Raw genomic sequence first — 19,662 nt, forward strand, 5'->3', positions numbered from 1 at the left:
GTTAGTTGGTCCGGGTGCAGCTCCCCGAACCCGTAGCTGGGGGAGTAATATCAACAAATTGCTAAGAAGCACGCACTCCAGGAGCCAACCGATGTCGTTAAAAGCCTTTATTCAGAAACAGCTAAAACATACGAGTAAGTATCTTCGGATACGAAACGCGTAAGGATTGTTTGTTTTAGCTGTTTCCGAATAAAGGCTTTTAACGATATCGGTTGGCTCCTGGAGTGCGTGCTTCTTCGTAATTTGTGTGATACTCTGCCTGCCCTATGCTCCCTGTGTGTGCCATACTCAGCCTGCCCTACGCTGCCTGTGGGATGTTATCGTAGTAAGGTTTGTTAGTATTTGGAAAATGTATTTAACTGTGCTGGGGGTGCTGTGTTCACAGGGGAGGAAGCAGCATATGGATTTATGGGTATGTTATTATATGATTTAAATTTTTCATGTATGAGTGATATCCCTGCAGTGAGCACCAACCATTTGTTTTTTTGGTGTGCTAAAACCATTAATGTGGACATAGTCTTAAAAGTTATTGTGGTACCATGGGTGTGGTTTAAAGTGGGTGTGGTTTAAAGTGGGTGTGGTTTTAAAAAAGTGTGTTGTCAACACTGGTTTCCATTATTGGCCCTCCACCATGTAGGCCAACTTCTGTGGCCCTCAGTACCACAGAAGTTGGACAGCACTGTCTTAGATAATCCTAATAATAATATCTGGTGGTGACCAACTGAGTCATTCTTACAGTCCACAAGTATTTATTATCTGGGACAGACGGACACCATTAGCCATTAACAAAGAGTCTAAAACCTGCAGCTCAGAGTAGCAATTTCCACTTTCAATGTGAAGCTTTAGCTCACTTAGGTCTGCTTCTCCTAAAAGGAGGATTGTTCACCAAGACCAAATACTCAGCTACTGCACTGAGTAAAACTATAGATAAAGTACTTTCTGAGGTCAAGAAAGTAATGTAAAATACTTTCTGATGCTGTGCACGTGCCTGGCTGACACCAAAGGAACAACAAGCCAATGGAAAGACACAATCCTATATTAGCCAATAGTTTTGACATAACTGAGGGGCAGAGACAAAAGCAGCTCTACTATAGAACTTCCAATATGGCAGATGAGTGGGGGGGGGGGAAGAACAGGCTTTATTATAAATGTAAGGGACTTACATTTAACATGTGGTGTACTTTAGGAAGCTATAGTCACTTTGATATGTTTTGGCATTTCAAGGTTTACATCTCAAAGATTTGATGAAAAGTATTGTGCTCATTCTTTATGGGATGTTGCCGATTTATAGGTATTCTTTATACAGTTGCAGAAAACACATAACACACCTTTATTAACATAAATACAATAAATACTGCTTATGTTGAAATCGCATTCTACTTATTTCTTTAATGAAATCCTATTTCCTTTAAATTCTAATAAAATAAAGAACTGAAGGACAATTGTTTTGTTTTTACGCTTACTACCTCTCCCATGTAATCACTAGAGTTTGTTTAATTTGACGTAATAAGATCAGTATAAATAAACCCATATCTTAAAATAGCTGCTTCTGGTTTTTTGGGCATACAGATAAGGAGTTGCTTATGAAGATGATTGAACTGAAGGGTGATTTCATGTACTGCCTTTTCAATGTCCCATATTTTTCCAAAGAAGCAAAATTAAAGTATGTGCATCTGTCAAATTAAGTCAGATAAACTGGACTTGCTGTGTTTTTTCCTTAAAGACTTTCCACCAGTCATCCAACTGGCTTTCCCAATTCAGAATAACATTGCATATTCTGAATTGAGAAAGCCAGTTGATTTGATTTAATTCTACAGATATAACATGACCTGGATGAATGAGAATCTTCACAAACATAAAGTATGTGCATTTTCATACTCTGTTTAGTGCAAAAAAATTAAAAACCAAATTATAATAAAAACAATAGGCAAAACAAGTATTTTTAGCAGAAGCCATTCAACAAAAATATGCCAAAGAGGACTTATATCAACCCTTTAGGGGAGCATGTCCCACAACTCATAATGTTGTTTGCAGTGATCTTAATAGTATTAATATATTAATGTATGTACAAAAGGCATAAGGCACTTATAAAATGTGCTCAATACAGAACACATAGTTGCTAGCTTACCTTCCCAAGGATAATGTCTGAAAGAGCAGATTTTTTGAGGAAGAGAGCAGCTTCTGCTGGTCCTACCCTCCCAGTGTATGATGGATCCACCTGCAACAAAACATACATTTGTCTTAAAGGTTGTCATCTTTGTTGTTTTATATAACATATAACAATACAAAACAAATAAAACATTGGTTCAACAGATCTTGGTGCAATGTCTTCATTTCAGAAAAAAACATAACAATACAGTTCATTTCTCCATTGTGTCTCACTCTACTATAGTTCCAGGGACCGGAGGTAATGGTCCCAGGTGTCCTTAGGTTGGGGGAGGGAAGGTTTCACATTGATGTAAGTGCTACACTCTTAAGGTGGCCATAGATGCAAAGATCCTATCATACGAATCGAGGATTCGTACTATTTTAGGACCGTGTGTGGAGAGTCCCAACATTTTTCGTCCGACGGAGATCGGTCGCTTGGTCGATCGGACAGGTTTGATTTTGTCCCGACCGTCCCACCGGTGCCCATTGCGCTCTCATCGTAATCCGATAGTTCAGCCATAGGGCCGAACTTTCAGATTACCCCCAATATTGCCATGCCCATTGGCATATCGGGGAAATATCGGCTCGTTTAGCGATGTCGCCAAACGAGCGGATCTTTGCAACTATGGCCACCTTTAGTTGTAGCTTAAATCCAGTCTCTCCACACCTTATCATATTTGTGAGGTAAATAGTTACCATAGGCCACATTCCTCTAGCACTGTCTGAAGAGAGGGCCATTCCACAGAACCAAAAGCTTTGGCCACATCCAGTGAGACCAACTCTGAGTTAGGGAGGAACTCCACGGGCGATTTCATATCGATCTGACGCGCTGCTCAAAATTGCAGGCATCAAGTTGGATGCGACGGAAATAAGGTAAGAGATGGAAATGTCGGATGAAGTCACAGCATTCATTTGACGCGACACGACTGACGGATGCAAAAGCAGCGTCTGCATATGACAGTCGTGTCACGTTGGACGAATGCTGCAACACCACCCGACTTTGCTGTTGCTTACCTTATTTCCGTTACATCCGACTTGACGCCTGTGTTTTTGTGCAGCGCATCGGAACGCACTGAAACCGCCCGTGGAGTTCCTCCCTTAGTCAGAGACTTGAAGGGGGCCACATTGGACATAACTGTTCAGTGAGTTTGCAATCGATCCTCAGCATTTAGCTCAGATTCAAAAGCAACAGTTATGGCCTATGTGCCCCCCCCCCTCGAGTCAAGGATACATGGTTATCACTGGAACACTGATACGGTAACAGCGAATGACAGAAACTACTTTCAATTGCAATTTAATTTTAAAAAAAACTTTGAAATAATTAAAACTTTGCAAATCAACATATATAGAACTGTTGCTTAGAATGACATTTTTTTCTATTATGCAAACAAATCTCATTATTTGGGTGGACAAATAATTACTTATGAGAACAAACGAGATATCGTATTTAAAAGGAGAGTTGCAATGGCAATCTATTTAAAGATTGCACTTACCTGCTTGTAATATGTTTCATACAATGGGTTGCCACCGGAGAGCTAAAAGAAGACAAACAACGATAATTAAAATAAACAATATTACAAAAACCTTTTTTGCAAAAGTGACTAAAATGTTTCACTTTTTCCAGACAAAAAATTATATTCCAATAAAGTTAATGTCTGTATTGGAAAACTAATTTAAATTTAGTTTGGGTTCTACAAGTGCAAAGAAAAGTCAGTAGTGTTGCTGACCACAGACAGCTAAATAACTAATTCATACAAGCGTTGTTATCGGTTATTAGGAATACTAAACAGACTACAGAGAGTAAAACTGGAAGTACATAACTATAAACATATAGGCAGGCTGGACAATTTGCTTCAACTGACAGATGCATATAGCTTAAAAAAAATAGTAATTCATATACCCCCAGTTACAGTTATACCACAATTTATCCCCATCGGTGGAGAAAATGACCCAAGTGCCATAAGTCAAAATTGACAAAATTTTTCATGCAACTCTACTGAAGCTGGTGTTAAAAAATAGGCTATAAAAAAGGTTGTAACAACATACCCTTAACTCTTGACTTTAGGACAAAAATAAACACGGGGGTTCATTGCCAAATCATGGCGGATTTAAAAGGGAGGACCAGAAACACCAAAAAAATGAAAATTGTCTAAAAGTATTTTGGTCTGCACTTTTAAAATCTTTAGCAACATTTCTAGAAAGAATGATATTTCAGTTTGAAAATACCAGTAGCAGTTCTGGTAGGATTCTTGGGGGCAGTTTATGAATATGTATTAGCTAGGGTTCCTTAGAACACAATAGGTTGGGCTGTGCATTGTGCAAAGAAAAGATAAAAGATGGCTGAAAACATAGCAGAGCTGATGGGAAACACTACAATAAACAAGAAAGAAAAACCAGCCTTTATGAAGTGCACAGAATTTCTAGTGTGTATATATGCGTATATATATATATATATATATATATATATATAAACATGGCAATGACACATATAAATATGCAGAGGCATACAACAAAGAATGTATACATATAACTAGGAGCAACCAATCTCAAAGTCTTCGCATAAGCATTCCTGGAAATGCCTCATCCAATTGGAAAAATATATTAGACCCATGTATCAGCCCATACATACACAAACTGAACTTAAATGTAGAAATATGCATCTCTAAATGTAAATGCATGCATATTGTATGAAGAAATGAAACTGAATATAAGCTCTGTTTATAGAAAAAAAGCATACTTTGCACAGTTGTGAAAGTATTGAAAGGATTAAACACAGGTGTTGTGCTGGGAAACTCACATGTAACCAGTCATAGGCACTTCTCAAAAGCAGCCTTTGTGATGACAGCTGCAGACATAATACAGCACTAGAGCTTTCCCTGCTTGATACTCCAAGTCATCGCTGAGCAGATGATGAATACATAAGCTCTATAGCCTCTCAAACACTGCCTCTACCAGAATTGCATAAATGCAGGATTACTGGATCATATGATGGAGTGTGCACAACTCTGAGGAATGTAAGCCACCATAGCATGACTGTGTCTAAATGAATCCATGGCAAACCCTTTGTTGTAGGGTGCAAGGCCTCCACCAGCAATTGTGCCTATGCTACTGTGACCATACATACACTTATCAGGGACAATTTTCAGAGTTTTATCTTTCCAACTTTTCCCATTTGTTACTCATTGATTTGCTATTACCACTTAAAGGGGTGGTTCAACTTGAAGTTAAGTTTTCGTATTATATAGAATGTCCAATTCTAAGCAACTTTTCAATTGGTTTTTATCATTTCTTTTTTTATAGTTTTATAATTATTTACCTTTTTCTTCAAACTCTTTCCATCTTTCAAATGGGCGTCGCTGACCCCTTCTAAAAAGCAAATGCTCTGTAAGGCTACACATGTATTGCTATTCAGGCCTCTCCTATTCATATTCCAGTCTCTTGTTCAAATCAATGCATGGTTGCTAGGGTAATTTCAACCCTAGCTACCAGATTGCTTAAATGCAAATTGAAGAGCTGCTGAATAAAAAGCTAAATAGTTCAAAACCTTAAATAATAAAAAATGAAAACCAACTGCAGATTATTTCAGAATATTACTCTCTATATCATACTAAATGTTAAATTAAATGTGACCAACCCCTTTAAGCACACATTTATAAACAAGCTTATTCTGTCTGTACTTGCGTTTTCCACTATTATCAGCAACAATACTAGTATACAAGCAGGTCTGTTCCTGAGAACATGCAGTTTAAGATTACAAACAAAATTACATAGAAAATGTATCATAAAAACAGAGTGTGATTATCAAGTAGCTGCAGTTACATTGAACAGCTGTATCAGGATGCAAATATGTGCAACACATTGAGTTCAGATAATGGCATCTCACACTGGTCTTTTGAAAAAGGAAAAAAAAATTGTGAACCAACTTTTAGGGCCCCACACGAAGTATTATAGATAAATAAATTATATATATATATATATATATATATATATATATATATATATATATATATATATATATATATATATATATATATATATATATATATATATATATATATATATATATATATATATATATATATATATATATATATATATATATATATATATATATACACACAACCTCCAGATTGCCGGCACTCACGACAAAGGCTCAGATGCCTGGGTGCAGTGTCCCACGTATTTATCCATTCCAAATTCAATAAGGTCTGCACTCTCAGGACTTTTTTAAAACAGAAAAAAATGTTTTATTGTAGAAGTTACAGACTGACGTTTCGGCCTGGTCCCAGGCTTTTCTCAAAGTAACCATTTCATGTTAAACCTGCATTTTATATGCATGATCTGGCGGGAAAACAACAGTCTAGCTGACATGGTATGATTGTCAAACTTTAGCGACTGCCAATCAAACCTACTTCCATATGTACAAATCGGTATCACATAAATAGTTAATCTGTCTAAACTCATTATAAACATAATTTATCTACTTCTAAAAAACAATTAAAAACCGCTAAGTGAAACTCAAACCACAGTCTAGCAGTATTTACTACTAAAATTATTGTAACAAAAATTGCAACAATTTCGATGTTACTACTATGTAACTTTATGAGGATGTAATTAATCATGGACTTCCCGTTCTCTCTGGCCTATATTGTGCCTTATTGAATTTGGAATGGATAAATACGTGGGACAATATATATATATATATATATATATATATATATATATATATATATATATATATATATATATATATATATATATATATAAAGGGGGTACTTTATTCACTATATATACACAGCAGGGTAAATAAGTACTGAACACATCAACTTGACATGATTTACACCAGATGTCGGTAACAGCCCAAGTAATCCACACATACAAAGAAATTATGTGTAATAAAGTGGCATGACAGAGGGAATACGTATAGAAAACGCTTGCTGGAATGCATTTAGTACTTAGAAAAGCCTTTGTTGGTAATGACAGCTTCAAGACGCCTCCTGTATGGAGAAACTAGTCACATACATTGCTCAGGTGTGATTTTGGCCCATTCTTCCACTCAAATCTTGAATGTACCGAGGGCCTCTTCTATGAACTCTGATCTATGAACTCTGATCTTCAGTTCTTTCCATAGATTTTCAATTGGATTCAAGTCGGGTAATTGACTGGGCCATTCTAGCAGCTTTATTTTCTTTCTCTGAAACCAATTGAGAGTTTCCTTGGCTGTGTGTTTGGGATCATTGTCTTGCTAAAATCTCCACCCTCGGTTTAATCTTTAGCATCCTGGTAGATGGCAGCAAATTCTTATCAAGAATGTCCCGGTACATTTCTCCATTCATCCTTCCTTCAATTATATGATGTCTGCCAGCACCATATGCTGAAAAACATCCCCCCCACCATAATGTTCCCAACTCCAAACTTCACTGTTGGTATGGTGTTTTTGAGGTGATATGCAAATTTTCCTTTGCAATGGCAGTGCACATGATATGGCACTTGTATATATATATATATATATATATATATATATATATATATATATATATATATATATATATATATATATATATATATATATATATATATATATATATACACATACACACACTGTCACTGTCCTTTAGAACTGGCAGAAAACACTTGATTATTAATACCAAAAAAAAGATACTCTTGGGTGACGTAATCACAGAAATAGTTCACTGGAGAGTACCATGTATTTAAGTGCTATTTACAGTCTGGCTAATGAGAAGAATAATTTATAGACCATATGGACATGGATATAATGCATTTGTAAGTAGCCACAATATATTATTGATCAACTTGAAAAAATGCTTCTCAAATAAAGAAACTGTAAACTGGATATGTTTAAACACTGACAGAATTAAAGGAGAAGGAAAGGCAGTCATACAAAAGTAAAGCCAATTGTTAATCATAGTACAGTCAAGGGATCCATTATTCAGAAACACTAACCAGAATGCTCCAAATTACAGGAAGGCCATCTCCCACAGACCCAACTTTAATCAAATAATTCATATAATTTCTTTTTATTCTGTAATAAAGCAGGCACTTGAACTTGATTCAAACTAAGCTGCATGAATCCATATTTATGACAAAAATGTTACAATGATTGTTTTTAATAGATTTAAGGTATGGGGATTTAATTCACCACTTTACTTTAGTCACTGATGTCACAAGCACGTCTGTTCATTAGCCCTTGCATTCATCGCGTTTGTTTGCATCACTTCCTAATGGATCTTTCTATAATTTGAATGTTTATACCTTAAAGGGATTTTGTAATGATTTTTATGATGTTGTTTTTATTTCTGAATTACACTGTTTACACTGCAAATAATTTACTCTACAATCTAAAATTTCATTCCTGAACCAGCAAGTGTATTTTTTTTGTTGTAATATTGGTGTGTAGGCACCATCTCAGGTCATTTTGTCTGGTCATGTGCTTTCAGAAAGAGCCAGCACTTTAGGATAGAACTGCTTTCTGGCAGGCTGTTGTTTCTCCAACTCAATGTAACTCAATGTGTCGCATGTGGGAGATGGATTTTTACTATTGAGTGTTGTTCTTAGATCTACCAGGGAGCTGTTATCTTGTGTTAGGGAGCTGCTATCTGGTTACCTTCCCATTGTTCTGTTGTTAGGCTGCTGGGGGGGGGGGGGGTGATATCACTGTAACTTGCAGTACAGTAGTAAAGAGTGACTGAAGTTTATCAGAGCACAAGTCACATGACTGGGGCAGCTGGGAAACTGACAATATGTCTAGCCCCATGTCAGATTTCAAAATTAAATATAAAAAAAAGTTTGCTCTCTTGAGAAATGGACTCCAGTGCAGAAGTATGCTGGAGCAGCACTATTAACTGATGCTTTTTGAATTTTTTTTTCCCATGACAGTATCCCTTTAAGTCTACTAGAAAATACTTAAACATTAAATAAACCCAATGGCTGGTTTTGCTTCAAATAAGGATTAATGATATCTTGGTTTGGATCAAGTACAAGGTACTGTTTTATTATTACAGAGAAAAAAAGAAATATTTCTTTAAAATTTGGATTATTTCTATAAAATGGAGTCTATGGGAGATGGCCATTCCATAATTCGGAGCTTTCTGGTTAACGTGTTTTCAGATAACTGATCCCATACCTGTAGTACAGCAGCACAGTGGTTTGAGACTGAGCGCATTTGATTTTTTGCCAGATAAAACACTGAATACCAATGATCTGACAAAAGATCATTCAATGTAAATACTGACATGCTGATTTTCACACACATTAGTATGCAGATGAGAGAAAAAACTAAGAACGCTCAAGACTCCAGTTAACATGTAGTAGCCCCAAGCTATCACTTTCACAGTAGAAAAGGAAGCGGCGCTGCCCCAGTACAGGTACCTGATTCCATTTTATTACTTTGAAGTATTGCAGGCAAACAGAGCAGCGCTGGGGCATATGTTGAGATTTACAGAGTGACAAACAGATATAAGTATTGTTGATGGCACACTTTCCTTTTCCTTTAGGGAGCTATCACACGGGCAGATTCGGGGAGATTTAGTCGCCTGGCGACTAATCGCCTATTCTGCGGGGTGACAATCTCGTGAGGCAACTACGGAAATCGAATCGCCACGAGTGCATTGGTGCTGGCGTTTTCTCATTATAACAGCCAGAAGGCAGGGGGAAGGCAGTTCGGGGAGATTGTTGCCCCGCAGAAGAGGCGATTAGTCGCCAGGCAACTAAATCTCTCTGAATCTGCCCGTGTGCTAGCTCCCTTAATTATATAAAAAAAAAAGTATACATGCAGTTACAAATTACACATGCGCTGAGAACAAAAATTTGCTGCCAATTGTAGGAACAATAAAACAACGGTTTCTGCGTGATCCCCCACATAATAGCACCAACATGTTTCCCATTTATTACACTGGAAAGACTATAAGACTGTTTTGATGGCCATAGTTTTCCCAAGGGGCTCTCAATAATGGGTTTCTGGATAAGGGATCGTATACCTGTATATTCTGTTTTGGCAGAATATTCAATACATTTTGAAAAAAAATTTTGAAAGGTGAACAACCCCTTTAAGAAATAATTACTTAACCTTTTACTGATGAATCTATTTTACACATTAGAGTCACATCATTTCATCTAAACAATTATTAGGTTTCTCTTTTTAATCACTATTGTCTATTCTATGGTATACAATTTACAGCATTAAAGGAATAAGAAAGGTTAAAACTAAGTTAGCCTTATCAGAAAGGTCCGCCTAAATATTCCAGTAGTGCTGCTCTGAGTTCTCTGTCAAAAGAAACACTGCATTTCTTTCCTTCTATTGTGTACACATGGGCTTCTGTATCAGACTTCCTTATTTCATCTTAAACCTCCTCGCCCCGGACGTGAGCATGCTCAGTTTGCTCCTCTTCCCCCCCCCCCTTCTCTGCTGTAATCTGAGCCCAGAGCTATAAGTGAGCAGGGAGACACTCAGACAGGAAATGATGTCAGACCAAGCTAATACTGCAGCTTCGATCCTAAACAAGCAGAGAGTTTCTAGAGCTTTTTACTCAGGTATGGTAAAATATTCTACAGAATAACTAGCTTGCACTATTGGCAATAAAATGCCTCCGTAGCTTTCCTTCTCATTTAAAAAGGATCTTGTTCACCAGTGGACCCCTGAAGCTTAGGTTAAGAGCACCTTAAATCAGAGGCACAGGGGTCAGATAGAATGATGAAGCTTTACTATCCCAAAAAACCCTCTGTAACCACTACTCTGCAATACTCAATGAAGCTTAAACTGAAATTTACATTGTCCTCCTTATGTTTGGGAAAGCATTTCAAATACCTGTATGAAATTCTGCTAGAGATATCTAACAAAGCATTAGGAAACAACTACAAGGCATAACCTCCATACAATAATTACCTACAGATTGTAATCTCTGGTCTTGTGCAAGAGTGAGTCAACCTCAATGCTCAATGTATCCCAGAATTACAACTACCAGCATCCCTGCTTTGCCTTGAAAGATGGAGTGATGCCAGCAATTATAGTAAAGCTAAAGTGAAATTCCAAAGCCTGCTTGTTTCTATGTCTGTCTCTGTCTATCCATCCCCAAACTATACAGCATCCCTTGTATGTGTAATGCTAGTGCCATAGGTCAGTTTTGAAGGCCTTCTTTCCTAGTGTTATACTAATTGCACATTTAAACTCATTATCTTACAGCATAGCAGTAGAACTAAAAACAGGTTTCACTTCCCTGACTGCTTTCAGGTGACTGATACTGGCACAAGCCTAATAAGCAACGAGACAGGTGAGGCTAGTTTGCTGGGGTGGAGAAAATGAGAGATTCCATGCTAAGCATCTAGAATATTAAAAGATTAATTACCTTAATTGAAAGCCTCTTGTTGTAGTACAGGTATGAGACCTATTCTCTATAAGGGCTCTTACTCATGAGCGTTTTTACCTGCGCTCCCCTGCATTCCGTTTTTCAGCGTTCAGACGCAGGGAAGCGCAGGAATAGACACATTTCATTATTTCAAATGGGGCTGTACTCACACAGGCGCGTGTAGGCGCCGAACGCAGGAAAAATGCAGCATGTTGCGTCTCAACCTGCGTTCGGCGCCTACATGCGCCTGTGTGAGTACAGCCCCATTTGAAATAATGAAATGCGTCTATTCCTGCGCTCCCCTGCGGCTGAACGCCGAAAAACGGAACGCAGAGGAACGCAGGTAAAAACGCTCATGAGTAAGAGCCATAATACTTGGGAGCTTGGATTTTCCAGATGAGAAGTCTGTTCATAAGTTGGAGCACCATTCCAAAAAGCTACCGAAAAACATTTAAAAATATCCAACATGTTTGCTTTGCCACCAGGCCCAGCATGGGTTTAGGCATCATTCATTGTACAGAACAGTTTTATTATTACAAAGAAAATTTTGCTCACTTAAATAGTGAAAAGCAGCATTCCCACATTTCAGAGATTTCCGACAGTGGGTTTCTGGGTATCAGATCCCATAGGTGTACATACAATGTGGATATCTGTTCAACATCTACTGAAAGGAGCCACAAGTACAAAACATAGTAGCAATTCCTGCTAGTTCATTAGAGCACAGCTGCTTATCCATTAATTTTTATTAAGGCATATAATTGTGCTGTTAAGTCAATCTTGACATCTCTGTACAGGAAGGAAGGGACCTCTCACTGCCTACCCAAACGCATTCCTCATCTCCACTCTTTAAACAAATCACAGCCAAGGGATTTCGCAAGGAAGTGAATCCAATAAAAACCATGGGTACGCAAAAGAAATGAGTCTAATTCTGACTGTATGCTATCATTACTGAGCAATGCACACGTTACGTAATATGCAGTAAAAATAAAAATTGATTTCCTTTTAAATGCCAAATGGCCATATTAAGTACTTAGCATTTGTAGAACCAATAGAATATGAAAACACCAATGCACCAAATTAATTAAGAAAAACTACTCCTATATCTATGAGAATTTCTAGTATGTATGTACAGAATGTATGTTTGTGTGTGTAAACAAATATTTTCTTTGTTGTGTACTTTTTGTGGTAAAAGTAATTCATTTTATTTTTTCACCTTCTGCTGAAAATATAATGAGAAAATAATTATGTTACATGATCAATGGTTCTGTTAAGATATTCAGTTACAGACCTGTTTTAACCAGCATATCAATGCATAAAAAGTATTAACAGTTCAACAAATCTCTAGTTCTTAAGAAAACAGAAAATATAATTCATCTTGTTCTATTTATTGCATTTATAGTTCGTTCTACTTTAGATAACAAAATGCTATAATTCAATTATCCTGCACATCTAAATGGATCTTACCAACCACTTCAATGTACACTCACATCTAGATTTCACAAAGTGGTTGGTAGCAAAATATCATATGAAACCCAATGAAGTGATATTGGATTATGTGTTGCTTTACAAAAAAAAAAAGAGAGTGAATGTGTGAGAGATGATATCTTAAATTAAATTTACTAAAGAAAAGAAATTAAACATTAAATACACCCACGGTACAATTGTTTTGCCACCAATGTGGATTAATGCAGCTTAGTTAGGTCAAGATCAAGTATAAGGTCATTTAAAATAAAAATCTAAAAAAAAACAAGAATTATTTTCTTAAATTGTATTCTATGAGAGATGGCCTTCACATAATTTGGAGTTTCCTGGATAACAAATTTCCAATATCCCATATAACAACACGTCCTTTGCAGTGAACATCCGAGTTATTATAGGGATTGACTTCTTATTATTCCTTAGGCGCACTTAAGCTTATTGTTTGCATAAAACATTTTTGAATGTTTACTTGGTTGTGACATTTTCTATAGAAATAAAAAGATCCACTACCTAGGACCACCATATAGTCATAAAGCTAAGTCCCACATTGCCCACACCAGAGCTGGAGGCTGAAGTAGTCCACATACAGGTTGATGGATTAACTGGCTTCGCCTATAGTTATCCGCAAAGTACCCTTTCATCCATTTCTGTTGAACATTACAGCAGTGGCCCATTGTTTGCACCACTTTATTTGCTGTTTCACGTGACTATTTAGAGATGGAGCATATACTTTAATACACTTTAAAGGAACAGTAAAACCAAAAAAGTGTTTTAAAGGAATGACATTATAGTGTACTGTTGCTCTCCACTTGTAAAACTAGTGTGCTTACTATAGAAATACAACTGTAGTTTATATAAACAAGCTGCTGTTTAGCCATGGGGGTAGCCATTCAAGCACAGGAAATAGCATAGATAACAGATATGTTATGAAGAATCCCATTGTATCTGTTATCTACTGTGTATCCTGTGCCTTTTCTCCTTTTTCCTAATTTAGTAGATGCCTCATTTCCCCATATTATTTGTCATATACAAATTAATGCAACACACGCTAAATTCAGATTAATCTAATGAATCCCATATGAACAATGGCAAATATGCACATGGGATCCAAAATGCACTTATGAAGTTGAAGTATTCCGCAGTCGTAATTGACACAGAGAGCTTGAACATGCATACCACAATCCAATATTCTAAATATGTTCCATTACAGCTCTGAAGCAACCTAACCGCCTGTCCAAAAGTGTTATTATTAATAATAAAGCATAAAGAGGCAAAGTGCAGTATTAGAAGAGATGCAAAGTGCAGTTATTAAGCTTGAAGTTCCAGGGGAGCTGGAGCGCTGTACCCTGAATATTGCTACTTTGTGTACTCTAAAAGGGTACACAGCTATGCAGAAAAGGAAACATTAATATTAAAATACAGCAAATAGGTATAAGCATAGTAGACAGAGGACAAAAACTGAAAATAGTTCCACTTAAAGGGCCCCTATATTATTGGGCTGCAGACAAAATTGTGTTAATTAGATGTATAATAGACTACACCTACAATGCAAGGCACATTAATAACAATGCTTTTCAATAACTATAGGCAAAAGATATAACCAAGGTCAATGATTTTGCTCTGCGCATTTAAATAAAAGTATTTTGGAAAAGACACTTCATTATGTTGAAAAAAAAAACAGTTTTAGGGTGGAGGATCTCTTATAGATAAATGTTTTATATTTAGGTTGGAGAGTCCTAAAATGATTTTGATCTGGGCCCCCGGTAAGCGAAAGACGTAAAAGCCAGAGACACTGACATTTAGGACAGACAATAATTCAAAATACAGAACAGAATTCTATACCATGTGGATTCCATTCTGTAGATACACACGTGTGCTCCATCAGCTGAATGTATTATATCAAGTCTGTGAGTAGGACTGTCTGATATTACAATGTTTTTCCTGCAGAACTCTTGGACATTCAAAAGGTTCCAAACCAGAGGGATAATACATATATGAAGGCAATAGGCATTAAGTAGAGAAGACAAGCTGAGAATCCAAAGCTAAACATTACACAGGGTGTTAAGGATAAAACTCAGGCAGTGACAGGAAGAAGGAGGGATGTGAATAAACCTCACTCCAGGACGCTGACAGAAGAACTGATTGTGAATGTTATGTGTATGAGGCACCGTATGTAGTGGCAGGATGGCAGCCCAGCAGTATAGCATGAGTTTAGGCTGTGACAAATGACAGGTATACATATAGGATACAATACGTACAAACACATAGCATTAGGACACGAGTCGGGTGAGCCAGACACCTGTAAATGATTCTCTTTATTTCAGATTTATTAGCTGGACCCCTCCCAGGCCCTAACCTCATCTCATACTACAGATAGCAAACGGTGAGCAAAGACCGTGCCGCTGGATGCCATTTTGCCACTGCTACGATTCTCTTTCTTTTGCCACTATCCCATGCCATCAGCAGCCTCCCAAACCCACAATGTCACTCTGAATACGATGGTTACCTGTGTGAGAGGGATGAGCGCCGCCATCTTTCCTGCCGTCCGCGGGAGCGCGCACAGCGTCACTCCAGGCCCGAAGGCGCGCTCAATCGCAGCCACAGGGGCGGAGCCTGGCGTGAAATACAAGGGCTGTGTTTATGTAGTTTTAATAGTAGTTGTTGAAACTGCATACGCGGTGGGACCCCTAAAACTTCTCCACTCCTGCAAAGTTTACAGCGAGTAGTTATGACCTTGAGCAGAGTGGAGGTTAATAAATGTGGCACCACAGACTAATATGTCTTACAAGGCTTTATAAAGGGCTTTGACCAGAGAAACAAGTCATGCAACAACTCCCAGAATAAATTCACTGCAGTTAAATCTGCTATTTTTGGATTTTGTCAGTTGCCAACTTAAACATGGCTTTGTTGCGTCACCCTGAAGGCTCCAGCCCCCCGAAAAGGGTTGCCACTTATGTTTCTTTCCTCTTAATAACAATGACATTATGGGGCAGATTTATCAAGGGTCGAAGTGAATTCGAGGGAATTTTCGAGGTAAAAAAATTCGAAATTCGAAGTAATTTTTTGGATACGTCAACCATCGAATAGAATACTACGACTTCAAATTTACTTCGACTTCAATTCGAAGTGAAAATCGTTCGAATATTCGACCATTCGATAATCGAAGTACTGTCTCTTTAAAAAAAACTTCGACTTCAATCCTTCGCCAAATTAAACCTGCCGAAGTGCTATGTTAGCCTATGGGGACCTTCAAGACCATTTTTCTAAGTCTTTACACATCGAAGTAAAATCGTTAGATCGTACTCTCAAATTGTTCGAATCGTTCGATGGCCAAATTCGGTGAAAAATCCTTCGACTTCGATATTCGAAGTTGAAGTATTTCAAATCGAGGGTCGAATTTCGAAGTATTTATCAGTTAGAAATTCGACCCTTGATAAATCTGCCCCTAAGAATCACCAGCGCTAATAAAACTGAGTTTCCTGCATTAACACGGTGTCTGGAAAAAGGTGCTGTTGCTGTTTTTTTTTTTTAAATTTCTGGGATGGGTTTTGTGCTTTTAACCATATTTATCGTATTTGGCCTCTCTAGGGCAATCATGGCCGCTCCTGTCATAAGGCAAGGTGGGAACCTTGCTTCAGGCGGCAGTGAGCGGCCAGTTACAAGGGAAGGCAAAAAGCCGCCTCTTGTAACTTAAAGAGCTAATTTCTGGGTTTAACCAGAATAATTGGCTCCGTTAATGCAGAGAGCGCTATTGTGCTCATTTCACTAGCGATGCTGCCCCCCTTTGACCTGCTCCGATGCTGATTTTTAAGGAGGAAGGGGGGGCAGCATCTGGTCTGCTGTCTCAGGTGGCGGCAGCCCCGGAATCGCCCCTGAGGGTAAAGCTGGCCAAAGACGCAACGATCCGATCGTACGAACCGTGGATTCGTACGATTTCCGGACTGTGTGTAGAGAGTCCCAGCATTTTTTGTCCGGCGGAGATCGGTCGTTTGGTCGATCGGACAGGTTAGAAAATTTCTGTCGGCTGCGGGTAATATCTCTGCGTGTATTGCCGATCGTACGATTTTCAGTGGGAGACTGTCACTAGCTTTGTCGGACATAGATATCGTACGATTGCTGTCAGGGGCAGAACATTGGCTGATATGTTCTTTAACTACTTTATTTGATCTGACTGGTAAGACTTTGATCTGAATGGTTAGTGGCATCATCGTATGATGATTCTTAATGTGCACAAAATGGAGTTTTGAAAAAGAGCTGAAAGAAATAATTTTCCATATCATTAAAAAACTAAATACAGTTTACAGCAGTGGTCCCCAACCTTTTTTGCACCATGGACCAGTTTCAAGCAAGACAATTTTTACCAAGGGGGGGGGTGATGGTTCCCTGGGTGCATTTCAAGCTTACTTGATTAGCAATTAATGTAGGGTTGTCCAACCTTTTGGCTTCCCTGGTCCACATTGGAAGAAGAAAAATGTTCTGGGGCCCCGCTCGAAACACACACAAACACTAATGGTAACTTTTGATTTATTTTATTGTAAAAGAAAAGAGGGTATCATAAACCTAGTGGGATTTTTGACATTGTGTTTGAGAAACGAATGTATCAATATTTGGTTGAATGGAAGTAGTTGCAATTCTCAGTGAATTCTCATGGTGCTCATCAGATAATTTGATTCTAATTTTACTCTTAGTGTGTTCATTCTTGAAAAAAGTTGCTCACAAATGTAGGCGCTGCATATATCCCTAGCATAGCGGGCAATGCCGCTGAAGAATGCTTACCTGCCTTTGTAGTAACCAAACGCTCAATTGTTAACTGCTTTTCCTGCTCACACACCGCACACCCCATGTAAAATTTAAATCACACATGTACACAATTAGCGACCGCATACATACGCTCTCTGTGCGTGACATTGCAACATGCCGTTTCCTGGATTGGCGGAAATTCAAGCTGGGCCGCATTCATATCCATCCTGGGCCACATGTAATGTATCAATTCTAACAGCTGCCTTTAATGCAACTCAGCGATTCTCATCAGCAGGGCCAAAGAAAAGTATCAACTAATGTATCCTTTAGGGCTCTTACTCACTGGCGTTCTGACCTGCGCTCCCCTGCGTTCAGTTTTTTGGCGTTCAGCCGCAGGGGAGCGCAGGAATAGACGCATGTCATTATTTCAAATGGGGCTGTTCACACTCAGGCGCGTGTAGGCGCCGAACGGAGGTTGAGACGCAACATGCTGCATTTTTCCTGCGTTCGGCGCCTACACGCGCCTGAGTGAGTACAGCTCCATTTGAAATAATGACATGCGTCTATTCCTGCGCTCCCCTGCGGCTGAACGCCAAAAAACTGAACGCAGGGGAGCGCAGGTCAGAACGCCAGTGAGTAAGAGCCCTTAGAACAGTTATAACCCCCCCTTCCAAGAACTGCATCATAAGGTGACAATTTTTATTTTAAACCTCAATATTAGAAAAACAGTCACAAACATCTAATAGAAATAATTGGAAAAAGTATTTATTTCTATCTGAAAACAACTGAAATGAAAAAAATGTTGGAATGTGAATAACCTCTTTAAGGATAAATTAAAAATAATAATTTTTCATGTTTTTATAGCAAAAAATATAAGGATCATTATAAAGTTGTTTAGTTGTAAATATCTAAAATCCTTATCATGTTCAGATGGCAGCAAATATTAACACATTTTGGGGAGGGGAATTATGTGAACTAGAACAAAGGGACAAAAGATAAAAGGACACAGATAAATGAAATAAAATAATGAAAACAAGGTGACCATATTTCTGTATGATTATCTATGGAATAATCTAGTATAGAATTTTGTACATTCTTGTTTCCACAAAACAATGGATGCTAATATTGTTCTGCAACCCAGGTATGGCCACCTTCAATATTTGAGCAATACTATGTTCATTCTAAGGGATTCTGTACAGATTTAAGGAAAATAATCAATTAATAATTAGGCTAATTTTAAATTATTTTCCTTATTTTGTATTAACATACTGAGAAATATCACAGGTCTTTTTAGTGAGTGTTATGTAAAGTACAAAACAAATTCCAGGAATTGTCTTATATATCGTTTCTTCAAGGATACCTACATTAAACTTCATGCTAAGTAGTAAACTAAAGCCCTTGTTGCTTTTTTGAGATCATACATTAAAGTTTAAGTAGAAATAGAAATGAATAAACATCCTTTGTACCTATCTCCCCTTAAGGTAGAGTTACTTTTTTGATGTGCTTCAAGGTGTCACTAAATGGAAAACAATATTGCACCTGCTTGAAAGCCCATATACTTTTACTTGTTTATTCAAGATATGATATTCATGGTCACCCACTTTTTAATTTCCAAGTATGCTGACTATGATTTTGACTTAAATCAAATATAAACTTATACTGGTTTGTTGACAAATGACCCAGTGCATCAAGAGACAAACTTTACTCAATATCTTTACTCATAGTTTCATTTTAAATGCTATGGAAAAGAGGCTGAAGTAGGAGAGCAAGTGAAAGTCTGTTTAAAATTGACAACCCTCATATGTGTAATCTAACTGCTGATAAGAACAGTATAGAGAACATGTATATATATTCTGATAGTAAATTGAAGGTGTGCAGTGCTTATATTGTATCAATATAGTACAGACTTGCAGTTAAAGAAATGCTTACAATT

General features: G+C 37.7%; 1 protein-coding gene across 4 annotated transcripts in view; it reads right to left on the reverse strand.

Moving 5' to 3' along the window:
* The window catches only part of eps15l1.L (epidermal growth factor receptor pathway substrate 15-like 1 L homeolog), an 83,758-nt gene extending 68,142 nt beyond the window's left edge, over positions 1-15,616 (reverse strand). For 2 of the 4 annotated variants that reach the window (XM_018257103.2, XM_018257098.2), the window contains exons 1-3: positions 15,496-15,616; positions 3,642-3,683; positions 2,129-2,218 (exon numbers count right to left, since the gene is read on the reverse strand). In XM_018257103.2, coding sequence (XP_018112592.1) covers positions 2,129-2,218; positions 3,642-3,683; positions 15,496-15,522 — 159 coding nt within the window. In that variant the 5' untranslated portion in view covers positions 15,523-15,616. The remainder of the gene's footprint in view (positions 1-2,128; positions 2,219-3,641; positions 3,684-15,495) is intronic. The other 2 variants (XM_018257116.2, XM_018257110.2) reach the window with 1 other exon arrangement.
* Between the last annotated feature and the right edge of the window lie 4,046 nt (positions 15,617-19,662).

The sequence above is a fragment of the Xenopus laevis genome, chromosome 1L (genome assembly GCF_017654675.1).
Source record: "Xenopus laevis strain J_2021 chromosome 1L, Xenopus_laevis_v10.1, whole genome shotgun sequence".
In the NCBI taxonomy this organism is placed as follows: domain Eukaryota; kingdom Metazoa; phylum Chordata; class Amphibia; order Anura; family Pipidae; genus Xenopus; species Xenopus laevis.